This window comes from Toxotes jaculatrix, chromosome 19 (assembly GCF_017976425.1).
Source record: "Toxotes jaculatrix isolate fToxJac2 chromosome 19, fToxJac2.pri, whole genome shotgun sequence".
NCBI lineage: Eukaryota > Metazoa > Chordata > Actinopteri > Toxotidae > Toxotes > Toxotes jaculatrix.
In genome coordinates, this window is record NC_054412.1 from 12,149,042 (window position 1) to 12,171,084 (window position 22,043).

Below are 22,043 nucleotides of genomic sequence, written 5' to 3' on the forward strand. Positions count from 1 at the left end.
TCGGTGTAACAGGCTGATCAGGAACTACAAAGAAGTTTGTGAAACTCCGCCCTTGTGTCTGAGTTGACCGACTTGTTTCATGAGCCCAAGGCGGTTTTTAGGTCCGGGTGGAGGGGTCACAGCAGGCGGTCCTACACGTGTTGACGCTCGGTAAACTCGATCCGAGAGGATCATATTCATTCATCTGAAAACTGTAAATTGTTTCAAGTGAACGGGTTTTTAGGCGCAAGTTCGACTACCAATCTAACTTCAACCCGGGGAGGAAATTAGTGGATCCCGAGAGTACCGCAAGTTGTAAAGCCGTCAGTGCTGGCTTGTTTACTACCCATACCAGTAGACCGCAGATTTGGAGCGATAACGTTTGAGTTGAACGTCTCCTTTTTATGTGAAAACATGAAGTTGTAGGCGTATCTGTCCTCAACGGGACACTTTCGTAAAGCGCTGACTGTTCACCCATGAAAACTCGGCAAATTTCAGCCACTTTCAGTTTAGGTTGTAGAGCGTTACCCCACCGCATTTAGGCGTAAAACTGTATACTCCATGAGTATACTGAAGAGACAAGTTTAATATGAGCGAAAAACAAGCGTTAGGACAGAGCAAAGTAAATGAGGATCAAACTAAAGCGGACTTGGAGAACCATGCGAAGCTGGAGGCGGGTGACGCGGCGCGGCGCACCGACGATTACAGTCAGCAGGACTGTAGAGAAGCGCTGCGACCCACCCGGCTGTACAAACGGCGCTGGCTCATTGTCTTCCTCTTCAGCTCATATTCACTGTGCAACTCCTTCCAATGGATACAGTACGGCATCATCAACAACATCTTCATGAAGTTCTACCATGTGGACGCTTTCACTATAGACTGGATGTCTATGATCTACATGCTGACATACATTCCCTTCATCTTCCCGGTGACCTGGCTGCTGGACAAGAAAGGGCTCCGGGTCATTGCGCTGGTGGCCACTGCGCTCAACTGTGCCGGGACATGGATCAAAGTGGCCAGCGTCCGACCCAACCTGTTCGCCGTCACCTTCCTGGGCCAGTTCTCCTGCTCGCTCGCGCAGGTGTTCATCCTCGGGATGCCGTCGAGAATCGCGTCGGTGTGGTTTGGTTCGGGGGAAGTGTCCACCGCCTGCTCCATTGGAGTCTTCGGGAATCAGGTAGGTTGTGAATATGTAAGTAGGTCAAGTTAGGTCTTCCCCTACGTGATCACTGATTTCATAGCTCCTCTAATCACTAATCACTTGGACAGTCCCACATCTATTTGGCACGTTTGCGTAATTACGCACGTTCAGGCGACCACAGTGCATTTCTCGTGCGTCCAAGGCACAACATTGTTTACTGAGAATGCGAGAGGATGAAAGGGAGCAACACACAGTGATCCAGCTAATTTATATAGAATATTGCATGCATGAATTCTCACCACAGACATATTCTACCAATGTAAGATGAAGACAAAACAAGTTCTCTTATCAAGTCCTTAGGTGGTCAGTGCTTATACTTGTCCACAGCCATGGCTGTAAAAGTAACCACATAGAGACTCCTGCCAAAAAAACAACTATTCTGACAAATTATTTGAAAGAAAAACTAATAAAGGATCCACATTTGTCCAAGCAGTCTGCAGGTACTGATGCACTGCGTAAAAGATGGACAAAGGGCAGAACTATAAAGTCTGTTCAAAAACTAACCAATAGCCACTGGGTGTACTTGGTCTCACTGCAGCTTTTTCAAAGCTTTATTGGTTAGATTCAAATAGTTCATAAGGCAAGGCATGTTTTTTTACATGTTTACATCATTTTGAATGTAACCAGCATGCAGTACTGTGGGTCGTAACCTGTGAAAATCGTTTTTTTGTATTTTTTTGCTTCTACAAAATTCTTTGACTGTGACTTCTAATGGTCACTAAACATAAACAACACATATAAACCTCTGCATTATGATGCTCATTTTACTTTCACAAAAATGTATCCACACACACACACAAAAGAAAACAAATCAATCTGAACTAGTGGCAGCAGCACATTTTTAAAGCAACCAAAAGAGGAGACAGTGGTCCAACGATCAGCATCATGTCAGTGTTAATATGAGCCCACAAGCATCAGATTTAGCACTTTGTTGTTTTTGAACAAACAACAGTTGAGTCAACTTAACATCGACTCCAAGTAAATGTCACTGAAAAGTCATCACTTAGCGCGAGGAAATTTGCTGCATGTATCCTAGAGCACAAACTGGGTCTTTGGATGAGGTTTCATAAGTAAGAACAGACACTTGTAGACTGTCTATAAATCTTCTGGTGTGGCTTTCAGCTTGCAGTCTTTAGTTGTTTGAAGTTTTGCTCTTCAGAGAGATTTAACACTATTCAAAGACATCACATTCAAGGCTTTATCGCCACTTCGATATCTTCTCATTCAGGATGTCTTTAAAGCCTGCTATGGGATAGCAGTTACTTTCAAGCACAGTTGACACCAAGAAAGTTACAGTTTTATCAAACAACATAAACAAAATATGAGGTAGAATGTACATTTTAAAGAGCATATGTACAAAATGACTGGAGCAAAGGAATATCTTTTCTGTCATCCCTAACAGTACAGGGATCTGCAGGTAAACAATAACAAAGACTTGGAAACATTAACCTTTCGCAACAAATCCAAATCTTCCTCACATTCAAATGAGTTAGCTTTCACAGGAGACTTAATCAAAGTTCAACAGAGGAATATGTCTGTTTTCGTTTTCTGGGGTCACTGCTATTTGAGCATTTAACTAAAGAGGTAATACAGGGTCCGAGTTGGTGGGAGTGGTTTAGTTAGAATCGGAAGAATTCCTATATTAACATCACATGACGGGACTGAAGGTAATAAATATGTGGGTATGTGGTATAGAGGCTCAGTGCCATCACATGCACTGAGCTGTGAATGGACTGAGGACACGAGTAAAAGCATCAGTGTGCTCACTCTCGCTCTGGCAACTCTCTGCAACAAGCAGTTTTGCACACAGGACAGCAAGCTGTTAGGACACAAGCTCCGAAATCGTAGGACCTCTCACGTTCCAGGGGCCCGCTTTTGCTGAAATGCCACAAAACAATACTTTGAAAGGCAACCATGCAAATTCTGAACTCGGTGGTGAAGAATGGCCACGGTCCAAGGCTGCAAAGAATCTCGCTCCAGGCCTCGCTTCGCTGCAGTGGAGTCCAGGACCTTTAGGCAGAGCCATCTCCACTGGTTCCCGGTTAGACCTTGAGGCTTGTGACCGTGCAGAGCTGGTCCCGAAGCCTGAGACCAAACTTTACCATCGTCGTTGGTTCATGCTGTTTCTCTTCAGCGCCGTCTCAGCCAGCAATGCCTTCATGTGGCTCCAGTACGGCATTATTAGTAACATTTTCATGCGCTTTTACAGCATAGATGCTCTGGCCATCGACTGGTTGTCTATGATATATCTGCTCACATATATACCACTTATTCTACCCGTCCTGTGGCTTCTGGACAACAGGGGCATCCGGGACGTCGTCCTCGTTGGTTCAGCCTTTAACTGCATTGGTGCGTGGATAAAAATTGGCAGCGCAGGTCCAGACCTGTTCCCAGTCACCTTTTTTGGCCAGTTTGTGTGCTCAGTAGCCACTGTGTTTGTCCTTGGTATTCCTTCTTACCTTGCCTCAGTGTGGTTTGGAGAGGAAGAGGTTTCCACTGCCTGTTCCATAGGAGTTCTGGGAAATCAGGTTGGTTTGACTATCTAATTAATCGGCATCTAATTTCTGCATTTCTGCAGCTGGCGACAGATAGAGAGATCTGTCTGACCGCTGCCTCTAGACTATGCAGGGCTGCACTGGATGCCAGAGTCACATAGGACTTCTAGTGTCTGAGTGTGAGAGGCCTGAGAGGATGATGTTAACTGTTTGCTGAAACCGTCTCATCTCTCTTGGTCTGTTTAGAGGTTTAAATGTAAAAACATTCAGTCCCCTGTGTGAAATTAGTCAGATGACATAGATGCTGTTAAAGTATGTTCATATATAAATAACATGGTTATCTGAGTTGGTTTTCTCTTGGCCAAAAACTAGCAGTTGGTATGTGTCACTGCACTGGATATGCAAGTTTCAGAAAAGACATTGTAGAATTTGTTTGAGAGGATTGAAAAGAGATGGTTTAAATGAATTTTTATTTCTTGAATTTACACATCTTGAATTTAAAATTAAGATGTGTGGCAACTGTCACTCTTCACTTTACTCCCATCTACCTTTGAAGATCAACTGGGTCTTAAAGTTAAACTTAAAAATTGACATATAAACTAGCCTCAAACTAAAAATAGTGGATAACATGTTAAATCGCTATAATATGCACTTGTTTCAAAACAAATGTTTCAAAACAGTATGGTTTCTAAAGACACACTCTGTGGTACCATTCAGTCATGTATGAGATTTAGAATATCAGCAGCAACTGTGGGTCAAAAGATTTTTTTAAGCCACCATGATTTGATGTTACTTTAAAAACAATAAAGTAGCTCTTGGTGTGTTCAGTTCTGAGCTGTTTTACTCAGCTCACTTGAGTTCCTTCTTTAACTTCTGTTGCATGCGTTCATTGTCTCACAGCTGGGCATTGCCATTGGCTTCCTGGTGCCTCCTATCCTGGTGCCTAACGTGGACGACATGGATGAGCTGGCTCATCACATCAGCATTATGTTCTACATCACTGCGGGAGTGGCTACCTTACTGTTTATCCTTGTTGTCTTTGGTAAGATGAATGTTGCACATAAAGGGTCAGTCCACACCAATAACAAATTTGTATAGTATTTGCTCCAAGGCTGGATTACTAACAGGGCAAAGCAGGCAGCTGCCCAGGGCCCCCCCCAAACCCCCGGTTTATATGATTTCTGTCTATGTAACTGAATATATTGCACATTTGTTAGAAATTTGCTCCACTAAAGTGACGCGACTCTGCTGGGTCTTCCATCCTCCATCTGGTGACCCTTGTTCTTCTCAAACTAAAATAACTAGCAAAGAAACTAGCAAATATTCACATTTGAGAGGCTGGTACTAGTGATTTTTTGCTTTATTTTTTATTTTATTTTTTTTTCTTTAAAAATCAATCATTAATCAATCATCGGATTTGTTGCCAGTTTATTTTCTGTCAATTGACTAATGATTAATAAGCTAATCTTTACAGCTTTAGATTATTGGTTGGTTTCAGAAAGGCTGGAAAGATAATGAAACTGGCCATGAGGGTTTGATCTGGTCATGATTTCCACTCTTACTGCTACTGTTATGTAGCCTTGCAGATAGTTCTGGTTTAATGCATCATAGTTTTGAGATAGGCATCAATGAAACATGTCCTGCTGCCCCAGTACAATGGAAATGAATATATTTATCACGTGCTACTGAGAGCATTGGAAAACTAAATGTTAAAATTCTCACAGTTGAAAGTTTTTTCCATTGAAAACAATTCATATTCAAGTCTGTGGATTCAAATGGAATTTCTTGCTGCTTTGTGCAGTGCAAAAGAAACTCCATTCACCTCCATCGTATTGCTGTGTTGACAGACAGATCTTAGAGGAACCTCTGTAGAGAAAACCGAAACTTTCTGCATGACTAGACACCATAGAGGGTGATATGTTTTTTTTAAATTTCGGGAGTTTTTGAATTTGCATAAAATGCAGATTAAATCAAAACTAATTTTACTGTACCCATGTAGTGAATGATTTTTTTTTTTTTTTGAATGGAGAAAGAGGTGAAGTGGTCAATGAAGAGGTGAACTGAGTGAGGGAGCTGTTACACCTCTCCACATTTTATACTCCCCTCATTATTCTCAGGCGTTTTGACGCCTTTTGTCTTTTTCAGCCAGGCCAGTGGGATTTCCCTATTCAGTGGATGTATCTGATGATGGTGTTAATTTACAGCAGACTTAGGCTCTGACAAGAAAAGCTCCATTCTGTCGAAAAGAAAAGTGCTGACCTGCTTGTTCGCACTGACACAAAACCCTTCCTGAAGGCGAGACAAAAAAGATACAATTGTGGTACAGTTAAGGTCAGGAGAAATGTCACGGGAATGGGCACACATGTACAACAGTGCTGTGCTCCAGCAGACTAAAACCAACACAGCTGTTTTGTAAATTCAGTGTTAGGTGTAGATATATCAAATAGAGAGGACCTATGGTAACAGAAGGATTTAGTATTTTCTGATAGAAGGAAGTGGCATGACTTGACATGAAGAAGGGGATATGAGTGGTCAGAAAAAAATGCTGAGTTGCAGTCTGCTTTGTATCTGCTGCCCGTGCATTTTGACCTCCTTTATTTTTTTTCCCTATAGTTCCTTAATATATTATCTCAGAGTTTCTGTGTTTTCAGTTACACATTTAGCACCGCACAGGCTGCAGTTGCATTTGTTTTTCTGTCTATTTTTATCACTGAGAAAACTAGATTCATATGCTGTGTCATTCAGGGAGGAGGTAGATTAATAACAGGAGCTGTTAGTCAGAATACAGTAGAAAGTGAACCATGTTGTAAATATGCCGTGGTACGACTCCTACATAGAACACTGGGCTGAGTCGTTCTCAGTTGCATGAAAACGCTGTTGTCCAGTCATGTTAGGGGGAGGGGGAGGGCGCTCATAAGCACTCCGAGACACAAAAGGATGCTTGTGTAGTCATTCCATAGTAGTACCACGCACAGCATTCAGACTGGCTAAATGGTCACTGCTGTATTTTCACTATAGCCTCCTGTTGTTTAAAGTGAATCTTGAAATGCAGACTTCAGCTCATTCTCTGCTCATTTGGCCAGCCGCACCGTGTGCCATGTGCATTTTTGAATCAGGCGTTCTTACTTGTATGAGCCTGCATGGTTCATAATTTATCTCTGTGGCTTTAGACCTTTTTTTTTTTTGCTTGTGACTCCTTCAAAGGAATCGTTCGGTGCTCAGGGACATGCTCTAAAAATGAATCCACAGCCAGAAAATGGTTAGCTTAGCTTAGCATAACAACTGGAAAGAGGGGGAAACAGCTGGCCTGGCTCTGTCCAAAGGTTACAAAATTATTTTAAAGCTCAGTAAGTAACACATTATATAAACAACTTGTTGTTTCACTAGGTAGTTATGTTATAGACTATACTTGGCAGGCGCAGTCAATTTTTGTTTTTTGTACATATTAAATAAACAAGATATAATGGCAAAAAAAGTTAATTTTTTTTTTTTTACGGACCCAGGCTGTTTCCCTGTTTCCAATCTTTGTACTAAGCTGAGCTAACCATCTATTTATAACCGTAGTATCGATCTTATCGTCTAACTCACAACAAGAAAGCGAAAAAGTATATTTTCAAAATGTCAAACTATTCCCTCACAAAATATTTGCAACCCTTGCATGTCTGAGCTGTGTCCCTCTTAGTCAACGGGGGATTTTTCTCCCTTCAGATTGTTTCATTTCAATAATTTTTAGGGGCCCGAAGAAGTAAAATTATACAGTATTTCACGAGAGAAAAAGAATAAATTAGAGAATTCCATTAAAACCATCAAGCCAAATGTATTGTTGTAGAATTTGGATTTTTGTTATTTTCTACCCTGGTTATCACCTTGCAACGTTTTATATTTATCCGCTTCTGGCAGTCGCAGCCCCCATGTTTCGAACCACTGATTTAATTTTATTTCATATTTGCAAACAGTGCCCTTGATGGATGGATATGGTAGAGATGAAGCATAAAAATTCGCAATTCACCCCCATCGCATCGCTCTGTAGACAAAACTTTTGCGATCTAAAGATTAATCAGGGCTCAGGTTCTTTACAACACGTATGGACTTTCCTCCACTTTAGGTCATGTGATGGATGATACAGAGTCGGGGATGTGACTTGTGCTGCTCTTGGTTACTCCAGCGAGATAATTCACACCATTTGGCCGCAGTAGTTTCATGACACATATACTCACACACACAGCACACCCTCACACATACATGCAAGATGCCATGTGTGAGGGCTGTCCTGCTGGCTGGGCCATCTGTAGCCCTGCAACAGGCCTGTGAGTCAGCAGGGCAGACAAAGTCCCAGGATTCGGAGATTTGCATAAACTGTGTGCAGAGAGAGGTGAGAGAAGAAGTTTGGCTGCTGCCTCCCACTAAAAGATTTAACAGACAAAGTAAACCACAGAGACAGTCATGAAGACATAATAGGAGTGGATTTGGCATTTGAGACCATGTTGTAGTTTAAATTACTGCTCCTTCACCACCATTTATAGAGCAGCCGTATTGAAGAGCAAGTTAGTTTCATGGAGTCAGTTACTGGTTACTGCACATAAACCCTCCGGTCAGGTTGGGAATGAGAAAAGGCTGGCCCGGCTCCAAGAAGCACAGGGACAGACATCTGTGTCTCTCCATGAGGCCACGAGGCCACGTGTTTTCACCGAGGCTGACACAGGTCACATCACAGTTATCACCCCGAAAGGTGACAGTGACCGGCTGCCTGTCCTTCAGCCTGAGAAACACTCAGTGGAGAACTATAAGTGCATCTACATCACATGTACGGCATGTTCAGACCTGTCCACCTTTGTCCTAATGTGTCCCACATGAAATGTTTGCATAATAAGGCACCAAAACGCTGACAGTTATACCACATACATAAAGTGCATGTGGGCTCATGGCTAAATCTCCCTGATCATCTGTAACTTAAAATTTATCTCTGTGAGTGCAGAGTTTGCTGCTGTGGTTGTTTGTTTTTAATTTTGTTGTTGGTCTTTCCATATGTCAGTCTTCCAGGAGCGTCCTCAACTGCCTCCAACTCAGGCCCAGGCCACAGCTCGTAGCATCCCACCAGAGCAGTACTCCTACACCGCCTCCATCCGCAGGCTGCTCCGCAACAGGCCCTTCATCCTCCTCATCATCACTTACGGTCAGTCATCACCACTCTACCCTTTAACAGTTGTTAGTCATATTGTCAGCATTATCTCTTTGTATTGACCTGTCCCACTGAAAACGGCTGCCCAGATTCAGGTAGTCTCTAGCACATCATCACACCAGCCCTGCACCACATCAGTCAGTGACTCTCCTGGGTAAATCACCGCCAGATTTCCAAGAAATCTTCAACACTCTCCCTTTAAAGTGTAACAAGCTTTATCTTATCATTAAATCACATAAAAGTGCACCACACACAAGTCATTAATTATTCAAATGCCCAAAGAGATGAGTGTGTCCTTCAGGGTACAAAGTTTGCTTATAGTCTGACAATGTTTAACAAATGCGTTTGATCGATGTGACCCGAAGGTAAAACATTTTATGAAGTGAAAGGACTCTGGGATATAAAACTAGTTTCTCTGTGATCTGTCAAGTTTGTCTGGTCGTAGCGACTCCGACAGCTGTGAGCAGTTTAAGGAAATGCTTTGACCTCCTTTAACCTTACTATGTCGTGTCCTGTGACACAATTCATGTGACTATTATTAGTGTGTGTGTGTCTGTCTCTCCGTCCTTACATCGTCCTGCACTCAAGTCTCAGATTTACCTGTGACAGTCCCACTCTGTCCTGCAGGCTGCAGCTCCACCTGCCCCTTTCAGTTTAACTGAGCGGCGTCCAGTTACACATAAGAAACAGATTCATTCTTCCACAGCAATATATTTTAACAAATCTATATTAAGTAGTTTCCTGTTTAGTTTATCTCAGAGTTAACTTTTGTTCAAGAAAAAAACGCTCATTGCCACGCATCCTTTTATAGAAATCTTTGGTCTGGGACAGCTCTCTGTTTTGGAAACTGGTTTGATCAGGTCCATTGGACACAAGTGAAAACCAAATCCTTCCACTGGCCATGTTGCGACATTTAAAAATTAAGTTGAGGAAGTTAGCTCTGTGCTTCCTTAACGCTGTGAAAAGTTTCGTGAAAATAAATGTATGTCCTGGTCATTTTTGGCGTGCAGACTTTCTTTGACAGCATTTCCTGACCCACAGGTCTGAACGTAGGTTGTTTCTATGCTGTTGGCACCCTGCTGAACCGCATGATCATCGAGCATTACCCTGTAAGTAAACACAACAGCGATTTGCTCAGTGTTTCCCTTGTATTCACCTCCAGTGATTCATACAACCCAAAACTCTCATCCTGTAATTTGCCATTTCAGGACTTGAAAAGTTGGTTCAGCTTTTATATTTGTATTCACATATTGGCATTCACATATTGGCAAAATCACACGACTCCCCCGTGTAAAATGCTGTCTGCTTTATCTGAAACTGCCTTTTCCTTGGTATGTAAGGTCGTAAGGTCACTGACCTATGTCCTGTAATCCCTTGACCTTTCAGGGAGAAGAGGTGAATGCTGGGAGGATCGGTCTTACCATTGTCATTGCAGGGATGGTCGGCTCCCTGATCTGTGGTGTTTGGCTGGACAGAACTAAAACCTACAAGTAAGGCAAATGTCGAAATTGGAAAGGGTGAAAAATTGAATGAAAAAAATATCTTATGACTTATTGATTGACAGTTCAAAAGTTTATGACTCTGCCTACACACAAGCTACACAAGCTTTGTTCTTTCTTGTTTATTGTCTTTCCCCTTGTTATCTCACTACAGATCTTCTTTAGTGTTTACGTGTTAGCAGTTGGGGGTCTGTCTGTCTGTTTATCCAGGTACAGCTTGCTGCTCCAACAATAACCTTTGTGACCTCGGGCCCCTGCCTCATGGGCCCTCTGGCTGTGTAGTGACAGCAGTGTCCACCCTATGTGGGGGGGCTTCAGTCGACACCCTCTGTCTTATTTACAAGAGTTTTGTCCTGTAAATGGGGGAGTGTGGCCATGTTTGAGGCAACATGCAGGGACATGTTCAGTCCCACTCATTAGAGTCTGAACCTTTCTCACATTCTATGCACTTCCTCTCTGAGTTTCAGTATTATTACCAATTCTGTAGAATTTCAATTCAGATCTTTTAAGAATTGATCTAACTCATGAAAGTGGCACCATTTTCTTTGCCAACATGTCTTGTAGAAAAATAATTCAACAAGTACCGGTGATTATTTGATTTTTAACACCCTGTGGACTTTTCTTTCAAACAAAAAAACCTGTATGTTTACACTCATTGTCAGATGCATTGTTTGAAGTGAGGTACAAATGTGTTTAAATGCATTTTTTTCCCCCTTAAAACATTTGTGAAGGCATTTTTTTACTTTGAAACATACACAGTTTTCATTGATATTTTCTTGCTAACATTCTTCTTCTTTTTCACTGGCTTTGTAGGCCCATTGCCGCACTTCTTGGCACGTTACTGCCACCCGTTGATAAGTCCAATAGCATAAGATCCACTCATGGAAAAACTCATTAAAAAACATTGCTCCATAGCACTACTAGTGGTCACAAATTCCACAGGGAACAGTCACATTTTAAAGCTGCCCATTAAGTGACTGCTTTTAAACTTAATACATTTTTCACTTACTTGAGAAGCTACTGTGGTTTGCTACAGCGCATAACATGAAGAGTTAATCTATTTGAAAAAGAAGCAAATTATCCTGAAGATGATAATTACAGCACTCATTACAGTATGCATGTTTTCCAGGCAGACTACCCTCGCTGTCTACTTCATGTCTCTGGTGGGGATGATTGTTTATGCTGCTACACTCAGTTTGGGACACCTCTGGGTGGTCTTCATCACCGCTGGAGCTCTCGGGTATTCTTTCATTCCTTCCTTCCTTCTTTTTTTGGCATAGACGTCATATCATATTGAAGTATTTATTTATTTTTAATGTTTCTTGCTCATGTGCATGTTACTAAAACTGAAATGATAGTTATATAGAAACATATTATATACCAAATCACCAAAAGTACTTTTTTCAAGATGAATTAAAAGTTTGCAAGATGGCGGGTGCTCAGTAATATCATATTAAGCACATTCCTTACACGGAGGCTGTCTCCTCCACTGTTAGTGATTTAAAAAAATAATAACCTGAATCATTGATGGAAACTTTGTGCAATCCTCTTCCAGTACAGTTTTGTTTTCATGCTATGAAATCTGCTATGTTCATTTCTCAAAGTGCAATATTTGTGTTGACATTCACAATAATAATTTACAGTGTGTTTATTTAGCAGTCAACTTTGGCATGATAAGCAGTCACATATACACAGTAGAACCTAAGGTAAAGATTTGCCTTTGTACACAAGTACATAGTTTAAGTCTTTGTGCCGGGAAATGATCTACAAGGCTACTAACATGTTTTTCTTTTCTTTTGAAATTAAAACCAGGTTTGGTGGCCAGCAGTACTTTTACATCCAGTTTTGATCTTTATGTGGCTGTTTTGAAATCATAACACCTCCTCAGTAGCACAGATTGGTCTTCCAGATTGGGCTCGCCCTTTCTGTGAAGGCACACCTACATAATATACCATACATGATCACATGCATGCCAGACAGTGTTCGAGATTCATGTGACTCAGGCTGAATTGTCAAATAAGTCACAGAAAGCCTGATTTGTTAATGGGCTCCAGATAGATTCCCATTCCTGCTGGAACAAATTATTTTTCCCAATGTATTCATGTGTCCTAAATCAAACTCTTGATGGACATTAAGTATCAATTGTAAAAAAAAAAAAGCAACAACATTTAAAGGCATCACATCTACTGCTTGGTGTTCTTGCAATGGAGACATACTTACAGACAGAAAATGTGGACGTAAATGGTAAATGTCAAAGAAAGCCGTCTGACTCAGGATGATGTGTTTTGCTGCTGTTGCCGTTTCAGAACCTTTTGATTGAGTTTCATTTGCTGTCATTTCAATGGAAAGACAACCTTCTGCCTTTAAGTGGGAAAATGAACTGATGTCATTGGACTGCTTTCAAATTATTGTTGCTTCTACATAATATCACTAATATCACTGGTGTTATTAAGTGACTGACAAAGGCGTTAGTCTTAAATCCCTGGGAAGACCCTGACATTTCGAAAGAGAGGCAAAAAACTCATCAATGGACAGAGTGTGTGTCCTATAATCCTATGTATGCAATTTACAGGTTGTAATATTGGAGTTTAAATCAAATTAGCACCAGATGTTTAGTCCTTGGGTCACAAAGTTTAGAGCAAGGAAGATGCTGTTGTAATTTGAGGAACTTTTGATTCTATATGCTTAATAATAACATTTTTGTGTGTCTTTGTGCTTGTGTGTGTGTGTGTGTGTGTGCAGGTTCTTCATGACGGGCTACCTGCCGCTGGGCTTTGAGTTTGCAGTTGAGCTGACATACCCAGAGTCAGAGGGAACCTCCTCTGGACTCCTCAACTGTTCTGCACAAGTACGGCTCAGTGACTTTAAGGGTCACTCTCAACATAATTGTGCAAGAAAACCCAGAACAACAGTGGATTAGACAACACGAAAACAAACGTTTGTGTTTTGAAGTGAGCCTGTTCTTTTCATGAGGAAAATTGTCACCAGATTCACAACATGCTAATGCTGCAATTTACGGCATGAGACAAAACAAATAGCATAATTGCAACCCACATATGAGCCTGTGAGAGCTTTGCAAGACTCACAAATTTGCAATTTGCATGCAAGCATAGCTCGCAAAACACTTTCTTTAAACACGACCCTGGATAGTTGACCGCAGGTAGTGGCACTTTAAGACTGCAAGCTTCCCAAGCTCCATTCCTAACTATCACATGCTCTGCATGCACAGGTGTTTGGCATTATATTTACCATCTGCCAGGGAAAGATCATCGACCACTTTGGCACACTGCCTGGAAACATCTTCCTCTGTGTCTTTCTTCTAATCGGCACAATAATGACAGGTAAGACCTTTCTAACTGTGAAACATATGCTGTGCAGAGTCATAACAAGCTACTGATTTCAAGTCACATACAGCAATGCACAAGAATTGTCTTTGTTTGTGACTGCTTCTGTTATGAGTTTGCTGATGTTCCTGTGGGAAAATGTTGAATTCCAGGAATGTAGATCAAAGTTACTGTGTAACTCAAAGGACCGTTTCACAGTTGAATGTCATCATACAAAATATTTCCAACACAATGACAAATGTGTTTGTATCATTGCATATACTTAACAAAGAATTTTGTCTCAGGTCGCAGCTTACAGGAAAAATATTTGACCTCAGTAGCAGCTCAGGGTTTCTTAGAATTTCTTTAATTTCTTTGAAAAAGTTAAGTAGTAACATAATACTCTGCTGTTTTCTACTTTTGTTTGAGAAAACATCATTTGTAGCCGCAGGCATTTTCTTGTTCCATCCTCCGTCCTCCTCACTCAAAAGTGAATGTTTTTCATTACACAAAGCTCCAAGCCCGAGTTTCGAGAAAAAACAGGTCAGAGGATGGTGCAGTAAACAATTTGCTGTTCATTGACTGAGTAATGGAAACTTTCGCATCACCTGGAAGGTAGTTAACATACAGTCAGAAATGCTGCAGCTATACTGACATACATACAGTGGCACTTGCTTTTTAGGTATTAAAAGAGAGACTTCACGCCTCAATTAACACAAAGACACCTCAGTCAACACAAAGACACTTAGGTCATTTTGCATGGCCCATTGAAGGGTTTATGAGCAATGTATAACTTTTTAAAAGTGTATTAGCCACTGAAGTGTGCACACTAGAAAAAACACTCCCATGACTCTTTAATGAGACGTCTCTGCTCACAAAGGTCAGCAGACTGACTCACTGTCTTTTGTAACTTGCTCAGCATTTAGACACATGAGTGGACTTCTTGCTGTGGTCACCGTGCCAGTTTCAAAAGAGAAGGGACAACAGCTTTGCGGAAAACCACAACTGATCTCTCATTTCTTTGATTTGCGATTGAAATTCTTCCATGAAGCTGCTGCAGCTGCATTACGGTGCAATCAAAATGCACTTACAATACAGGCTCTCTGTAATATATTCAGTTACAAAGGTTATAATTTGTTGTGAAACATTCACCTTAGGTGGAACTTGAGGTTAATTATTACATTGCAATCAAGCTGTTTTTCTAATTGTGCAGTACAAAGTTTGAAGGTAAGTTAGGATGCATGACTTGAATTAGACATTGTGCATTTGTTGTCACACAGTCTTAGGAAATACTTAACAAAATATATTGTTAAGATTTTAATGTCTGTGCACAGGAGCCATCCAGTCTCTAGTCACCATTATTAAATCACATCTTTCAACCACACTTTTATTTCTATATCATTAAACTACATATGCATTTCAGGTTATTTATAACATTAAAGTGGACCCAATGTCTTTATTCTTTTCTTCCTTTATAACAGAAGAGTTATGTGTCACTATCTCCCTCTGGCTTTATCTGTTCTGTGTCTTTATTTCTCTGCAGGCTTAATCAAGTCTGATCTGCGGAGACAGAATGCAAACCTGTTGGCCAAAGCAGCAGTAAGTGTTGAAGGCGAGCCGTCAAAGAGTGTCATGCTTTGCTTCTTTCTTGGGGATATATAGTAGATGAAAAGTGGTGGTGGAAGTATTATGTGGGACAGGCCTTTTTTTTTTTATGGAGGACACTTTGGCAGGTCACAGTAGGAAAATCATGGGTGTTCAGAATAAAATGTTCCTCCTTCAGTTTCAGGGTCTTAGTATTACACGTTAGCTCTCTGTGACAATTTCATGACTTTCTTGGACGCTTTAATTGAACAGATCCATCATTAATATTATTGATATTATTAGTAACACTTCTGTTTTTCCTACTAAGATAAGTCGAAATGTCTGCTGTGGAAAAAGGCCTATATGTAATTTGCTTGCTTGGCTTAAGTTTGCATGCAAGGCTTGTATTATGTGCTGCTCCAGAAATAACCCACTGTGCTCCCTGTTGTGTCTGTTTTTGCTGTCGTCTTCAGCTGACCCGCATGTCTGTACCAATTTTCCATGCAAATATTGTTGAACATGGCCTGATGCTGCTACACTGGCTCTGCTGCATGTCTGGCATTGTCGTCTTACTCAGGTGTCTGCAAGTTGTAAACAGCATGCACCCGCTGTTTCAGAAATGTTGCCTCTTACCTGCTTGAAGTAGTTTCCTAGAAGTAGGGATGTTGCCTCTGAAGGACTTACATGACTAACGTTCTTTTAGGAGCTTGTTGAATTAGTCTGGTGGCGTTGCTCTGAGTGGATGGTTTGAGAAGGAAAGAAACAAATGGCTTCAAAGAAAAGCAAAAAGATAAAGTGCAAAATTAAGAAACTGTCTGAATGTGATACAAAAGCAACAGCGGCAGTGCTGCCTGGAGGAGGTGACGGGACTGTGGACAAGATCTGAAGACTTGTTAGTGATGCCGGGGTGGGTCTCCAAGCCAGGTGGTGAAGTTAGTGATGAGTGCTGAAATGAAATTATTCAAATTCTAATGCTAAACATATAATGAAGAACAGACATGAGGGATCATAATGTGCTAAATTCACTCATCGGCTTTCTTGTGGTATAAAGTATAAAAACAACAATCCTCTTTTTTATGGGGATGACGTGCCAAACTATGTCTTGGTTTGGAACTGAGCCTCATATTTAGTGGACAGGTATGAGAGTGCTATCAATCCTCTCATCTCACTCTCAGAATAAAAGCAAGGCATTTCCCAAAATGCTGAACTGTTCCTTTAAATATAAGACCCTACCTAGGTTTGCTTTAAGAGTTATCCAAATGACTTTAAACACAAACATAAAAGAAGGAACTCTTTCAAGCAAGAATTCAATGGGGACAAAAAAAACTCCCTGTTAGATCAGATTCTATTGAACTTCATCCCAGGCTGGAGACTCACGCCTACATAAACACTGAATGAGAAGTGATCAGTAGCTGTTGTTTTAGGCGGAGGGGCAGATGTCGGGACAAGACTATGGAGCCACAGCGCTAATCTCCGAGCCGCAGACTCCACCTTCTCAAGCCTGATCAATACACCTGATCTGTTTCCACAAACAAAACAAAAAAATCTCCTCAAATCTTAGCTCAACACACAAGGTAGGAGCACGGAGAAATCAGCACACACTGTCGATTATGACCCACACCTTCTGCACACCTTTTTCACCCCCTCACTGTTCAACCTATTCCTTTTCTGTCTCTCTGTTTCTGAAGATCACTGAATAATATTCACACAATCATGTCAATGTGTTTTAGTTTGTGATGATTTTCTACAACTTCCTCAATAGCAGTTCAAGCTGAGTTTAACTAAACTAATGTGTATTGAGTCAGATCAGGTAATAATTAGTCCCATCACAACCAAGGGACCTGTTGTCTTTGGCAACAACCATGTAACGAAAAAAATCTACTATCTCTCAGAGAATTATTTTATTATTTTATTACATGAATAACAGAGCTGACTGATCTCCCTCTATGAATGTACAACTCTCCTACTGATTTATCAGTATCAGTAACAATCTAACAATGTCACAATAGCGTAAGAGTACTTTTATGACTACTTTTATTTTCAATACTTAAAGCCTGTTTAGATAATAATTTTTTATTGAAGTTGGATTTTGAAAGCACAACTGACTAGTTTTACTTCTTCCACCACTGGTAGTCAGTGACATCTTGTCAGTTCTTCTTTCATCAAGAACTGAATTAATGTAATTCAGTGAAAACATGTTTTCGAGTATAATGTGAGGTACATCCTCTTACATACATCTGTTAGGTGTAGGTAGGATAATAAGAAAATAAGTTATAACTCAATTTACAAGTCACTCCAGGATGAAGCGAAACCAATCGACCTAAAATACATGGACACAGACAGAAGTCAAATTCCCTATTGAATCCATGAAACTGTTGAATTAATAAGCCTCTTCTGATTGATAGGGACCTTCCGACTGCCACAACAGGAGCCTGGCTGCACCTTCTATCGTCAAAGAAGCCCAGTTTTAGAGACACACTCACACACACGCTAACGTAAGAGCCTTGAAACCGATAAAGATCTCTTTCCTGTTACAGTGTAATGCATATAAATAGAATAACACTACCAGGAAGTCTTTAGGCCCACTTTCCTTTTAAGAAGAGTTAGGTGTAAAATGTTGTATTATTTATGTTAAAAAAAAAAAATGCTAACATGCTGAATTAATCAGATTTTTAATGCACAGTTTTTAGCATAAAACTTTATTGTTCAGAAATATTTTTTCTACTTTAGTGTAAATTAAATGTTACCATTCAATCTGCAAAAAGACATATCTGCGAAATGTTTTTGTGCCTTGACAATTTTTTTTAGCTTTTTGAAAGCAATCAGTTGATTACACACAGTGTAGGTACATTCGCCATAATGAACTGACACTAACTTTTTTCATTTCATAAATATTTGACTGGGTAAATATATTATCCACATTTTTATGAGTGATTTTTGCCAAATCTTTGAAATACAAATAATTTATACAGCAGCACAGTAAAGGCTCTCTAATCCATGGCAGTCCACAGTAAGGGAGAAAATATTGATGGTTGTGTGATATTTGTAACAGCATTCATGTTTACAACATGAAATAAAACTGTTTTATAGTTTGTTTGTTTTTCATTATGTGTCATGCTTTACATCATTTTTTTTTATCTTAGGGTGAAACTTGATTGAAAGCCAGAGAGCACTGTAAAACCATAATCAAGTAAACCCAGATCCACCACACCCAATGTAAGTCAGGGATCAGGGACATGTTGGAGTGTGATTATACATCTGTCATTCTGTTATCATGACACAGATGCCGCTGATTACAGAGTCAGACCTGTTTAGAGACGGATGCGTTGCTGTCTTTCAGCAGGACAAATCCTATCCCATCTTGCTCCAGGGAGCACAGCATGAAGTCCCGCTCGAGATGTTGATCAGAAGATTATAGTCATATGCAGGTTTTCTAGGAGCTGATATGAATTTTCTTGTTGTATGACGAATAAGTAAACCAGCACACAGCTGAAAATATTGTCTCAGTCAAATCTGACTTTAGTGAATCAAGACACTGTTTAGAAGAAGTGCTAGTACTAGTTTTTAAAAAGTATAAGAATTAAAGCATGGGGTTTTTCATCCTCCATTCTTCATCAGAGACATTAGTCCTTATAACAGCAGTAGCCTGACTTTTCAACTGTGTGCCAGTGGTAAAAAAAAAAAATGCAAATCATACCTTTGAGTTTGCAGAGCTGGCATAACTTTATTTTCCAGAGGCTAATATACAAAAGATTCTAATGTATTGCTGATCCCTTTTATAAAAAAAAACCAACAACTGTGTGTACCCTTCTTGGTCACATGGTGGCAGCATTGTTCCTCAGAAACAGCATTTGACTGGTCTAATGAACAAGAAGGCCCAGAAGGATTCAAGTGAGGGGCACAAGACAAAAAAAAAAAACACATAGTCAAAGTACATTGAAGATAGAATTTGTGTTCTCACCGTCCTATTAATTAATTAATTGTACTTTTCTTTAATCAAAAATGTGAAAATGGCCTGAATAAAGCTGCAGATCTGAAGCGCTGGTCTGAATAAATGACGACATTAAACTTCTCATAAAGAGGCATAAAGAGATAAAGTTGCCTCGGAGCAGCTTTGTTATGAGATCATCCTGACTTAAGGCCAGTACTCAAAGAGCAGCTCCCATTTGACTGATTCTCTGATGATCTCATTGTTCTCTTGTTAGCTAATGACTGATCCTTGGCATAGATTGATTGTTAAAGTTTCTATCATGAGTTTTTCCTGGTACTACAGGTTCATCAGCACGTAGTTCTGTGGAAATAGAACTTAGTAGTAGTATTCCAGTGTCCGTAAATGCGAAATCCATCACTTCGGTCTAACAAATGAGTTTTACATCTCCTGCCAGGCGTCCAGCAGCACATTGAATGTTACTTTTATTGTTAAACACTTTTGAAGAAAGGGATAAGTAGGATGAGAGAAATGCAAAGAACCAGAATGGTTCTGTTTGGTTTTATAAAGAATGTAAAAGGCTGACCTCATACGTCATTTGTTGTGTCAACACTATTTATACTGTATGTCACACAGCAGAGTTTCCCCCTTTTTATGAGTTTTATTAATGTGGAATATATGAACTGTAGACAGGAAGGTCACGAAAGGACGAGGACGAGCAGGGTGTGACTTAAGGCTCACGGAGGGAAACTCCTGATGGCTTACCCGCCCACATGTAGAGATGGATGTTTGAATAAGGCCTCTTGTGTGCACATGACATTTCAGGGCTGCTTGGAAGAACTTACTGTACACGTGAAGGTTAAGTCACTTTGCTCTCACTGAGGGATTTTGCTTGTTTGCTGTCACTTGTTTGGCTACTTTACTTCTGAGAAATACAACAAGTGTGTCTCTTTATGCAGACAAAGTCAGGTTTAAACCGACTCATTAAAATGTTATATCTTGTTTAACTGTCCACGCTGTAACTGTTTCTTTTTTTTTGACAATGACAGCAAAACTCTGGATGTCAAATATCACAAATAGTCTTTTCATGTTTCTGTTTGTGTGAGGGTTAAACAAACATGATAGATTGTGTAAACTAGCGAGCTTCAGAGATGCTGGTAGGCAGATTTTTTTTAACTTTAGAGAGAGAGAGACAGGCTTGCTAATCTTCATGCTCAACTATCAATCTCCTGCCTGTAGCTCTACACTTGATGCACAGACATGAGAGAGGTATCGACCCTCTCATCTAAGTCTTGACAAGAAACTTAATTTCCCAAAAGATCAAACTGTTCCTTTAAAGAAAAGCTAACTCTGTATAAATGGCATCTCTTGGTGGATATCATCACATCACCCAACCCCAGACATGCTTATGTGCAGCCTTGTGGGAATGGTATTGTGACAGATTACCAGTATTACCAGCATGACCACATGATGGGTGATGGTGTACCTCACTCTCATGGCGCACAGCCTGTAAGCAAAAACACCAAATAGTCCGTGGCACGATGATTTATTCTGCAATGCTGTTGCATGATGGTAAAGTGCGTCACTGCCCTGAGCATGGCTGATCCTATCTGCCTGCTGGCGCTTCACAGATATTATCAACTATCCACACCATGATCCCTCCTGCACCCACAAACCCGAAAACCGAAAATACACAGCTAAAATTATAAACACTATATTTAGTTTGTCTAGAGAGGTGGGAGGAAAAACAGCATTCTGTAATCAGCTGTATGCTGTTTATGTCAAATGAGGCTTAGGGACTAGATTGTAGGCCTCCTCGCAACTAGTTAGAAAGTAGAAATAAACCATAAATTTTCCAATAACACCGCCAGTTGGTGTATGAGCACAGATAGCCATCAGGCTCATAAGGCATGAATTGGAGGGTGAAATGCAGAGGGAGGAGGCTGAAGCGAACACAGCATGACGCAGTGCCTCCTGTTTGTGTTGCCTGTTCAAACAGCAACAGAGATTGATGGTGTTGGCCACGTACAACACACAGTAGTAAAGAGGGAGCAGTGTGTGCACCAGAGCATAGACACAAGGGCGGGAAAAAAAGAGAGACATAGATAAAGCCAAATCATTTTACAGAGATTAGAAAAACAGAAAGAAGCGATTCAAAAAAAAAAAAAATGAGAGGGTCAAGATGACAAGGAGGAGGATATCAAAACAACTGCAAAGAAAAGATCCTTGCAGAACAGGAGATGAAAGTGTAACTAGGACTGAAAGTGAAATACAAGTAACTGTGGTGAAGACTTTGTCACACGCAGATGGCCGCTCGGTGTATTTTGGAGAGGCTGCTGAGGGAGCACCTCATCCATGCACATTCTGGAGAAATATAACTCACTCGCAGATGGACTGCAGAGAAGGGAGGTGCTGCTGTAAACTGATTCTTGATATTTAACACTGGCTCCACGCCAGAGGAGCTGTGCTTGGTACCAGCATTTTCTTCTTCACTTTACAGAGAAGATAAAGACCTCTCATTTTTCTTTTTTTTCTCATTTCTCTACCCACCCCCCCCGTGTTTGTGTGTCTGTGTGTGGCCTCCTCCAGTCCTCAGCTAATGAGTGCTTGAAATAGCAAACATTAAAAGTTATCTGTTTCGTTATGTGAAAACACACACGAAACACTGATTTTGTCTGTGGGGTTATTTGTTAATGATTGGCGCATGCCGACATTTGCAGGTAGGGAAGGAAAAAAAGTTAATGGGAAGAAGATATATCTCCTATGTGGGTGTACAAACCACATAGGGGATATATCTTGTTATATGTCATCCCAGTCTCATTAAGATGGTTTTAAGGGCATGCGGTCTATCCTTG

At 40.6% G+C, this 22,043-nt stretch overlaps 1 protein-coding gene across 2 annotated transcripts; it reads left to right on the forward strand.

Annotated features, from left to right (window-relative positions):
* Window positions 1-74: 74 nt before the first annotated feature.
* On the forward strand, window positions 75-18,354 carry flvcr2b (FLVCR heme transporter 2b). 2 transcript variants are annotated; one of them, XM_041064372.1, is made up of 11 exons: window positions 75-1,156; window positions 4,576-4,717; window positions 8,708-8,848; window positions 9,896-9,963; window positions 10,241-10,344; window positions 11,483-11,593; window positions 13,096-13,201; window positions 13,583-13,694; window positions 15,220-15,275; window positions 16,685-16,834; window positions 17,666-18,354. In XM_041064372.1, exons 1-10 carry the CDS (start codon window positions 569-571, stop codon window positions 16,763-16,765), a joined length of 1,509 nt encoding a protein of 502 aa, XP_040920306.1. In that variant the 5' UTR covers window positions 75-568; the 3' UTR covers window positions 16,766-16,834; window positions 17,666-18,354. The 2 variants fall into 2 exon arrangements, with proteins under 2 accessions (XP_040920306.1, XP_040920305.1); XM_041064371.1 differs by lacking the exons at window positions 75-1,156; window positions 16,685-16,834 and adding an exon at window positions 3,064-3,708.
* The last annotated feature ends 3,689 nt before the right edge of the window (window positions 18,355-22,043 follow it).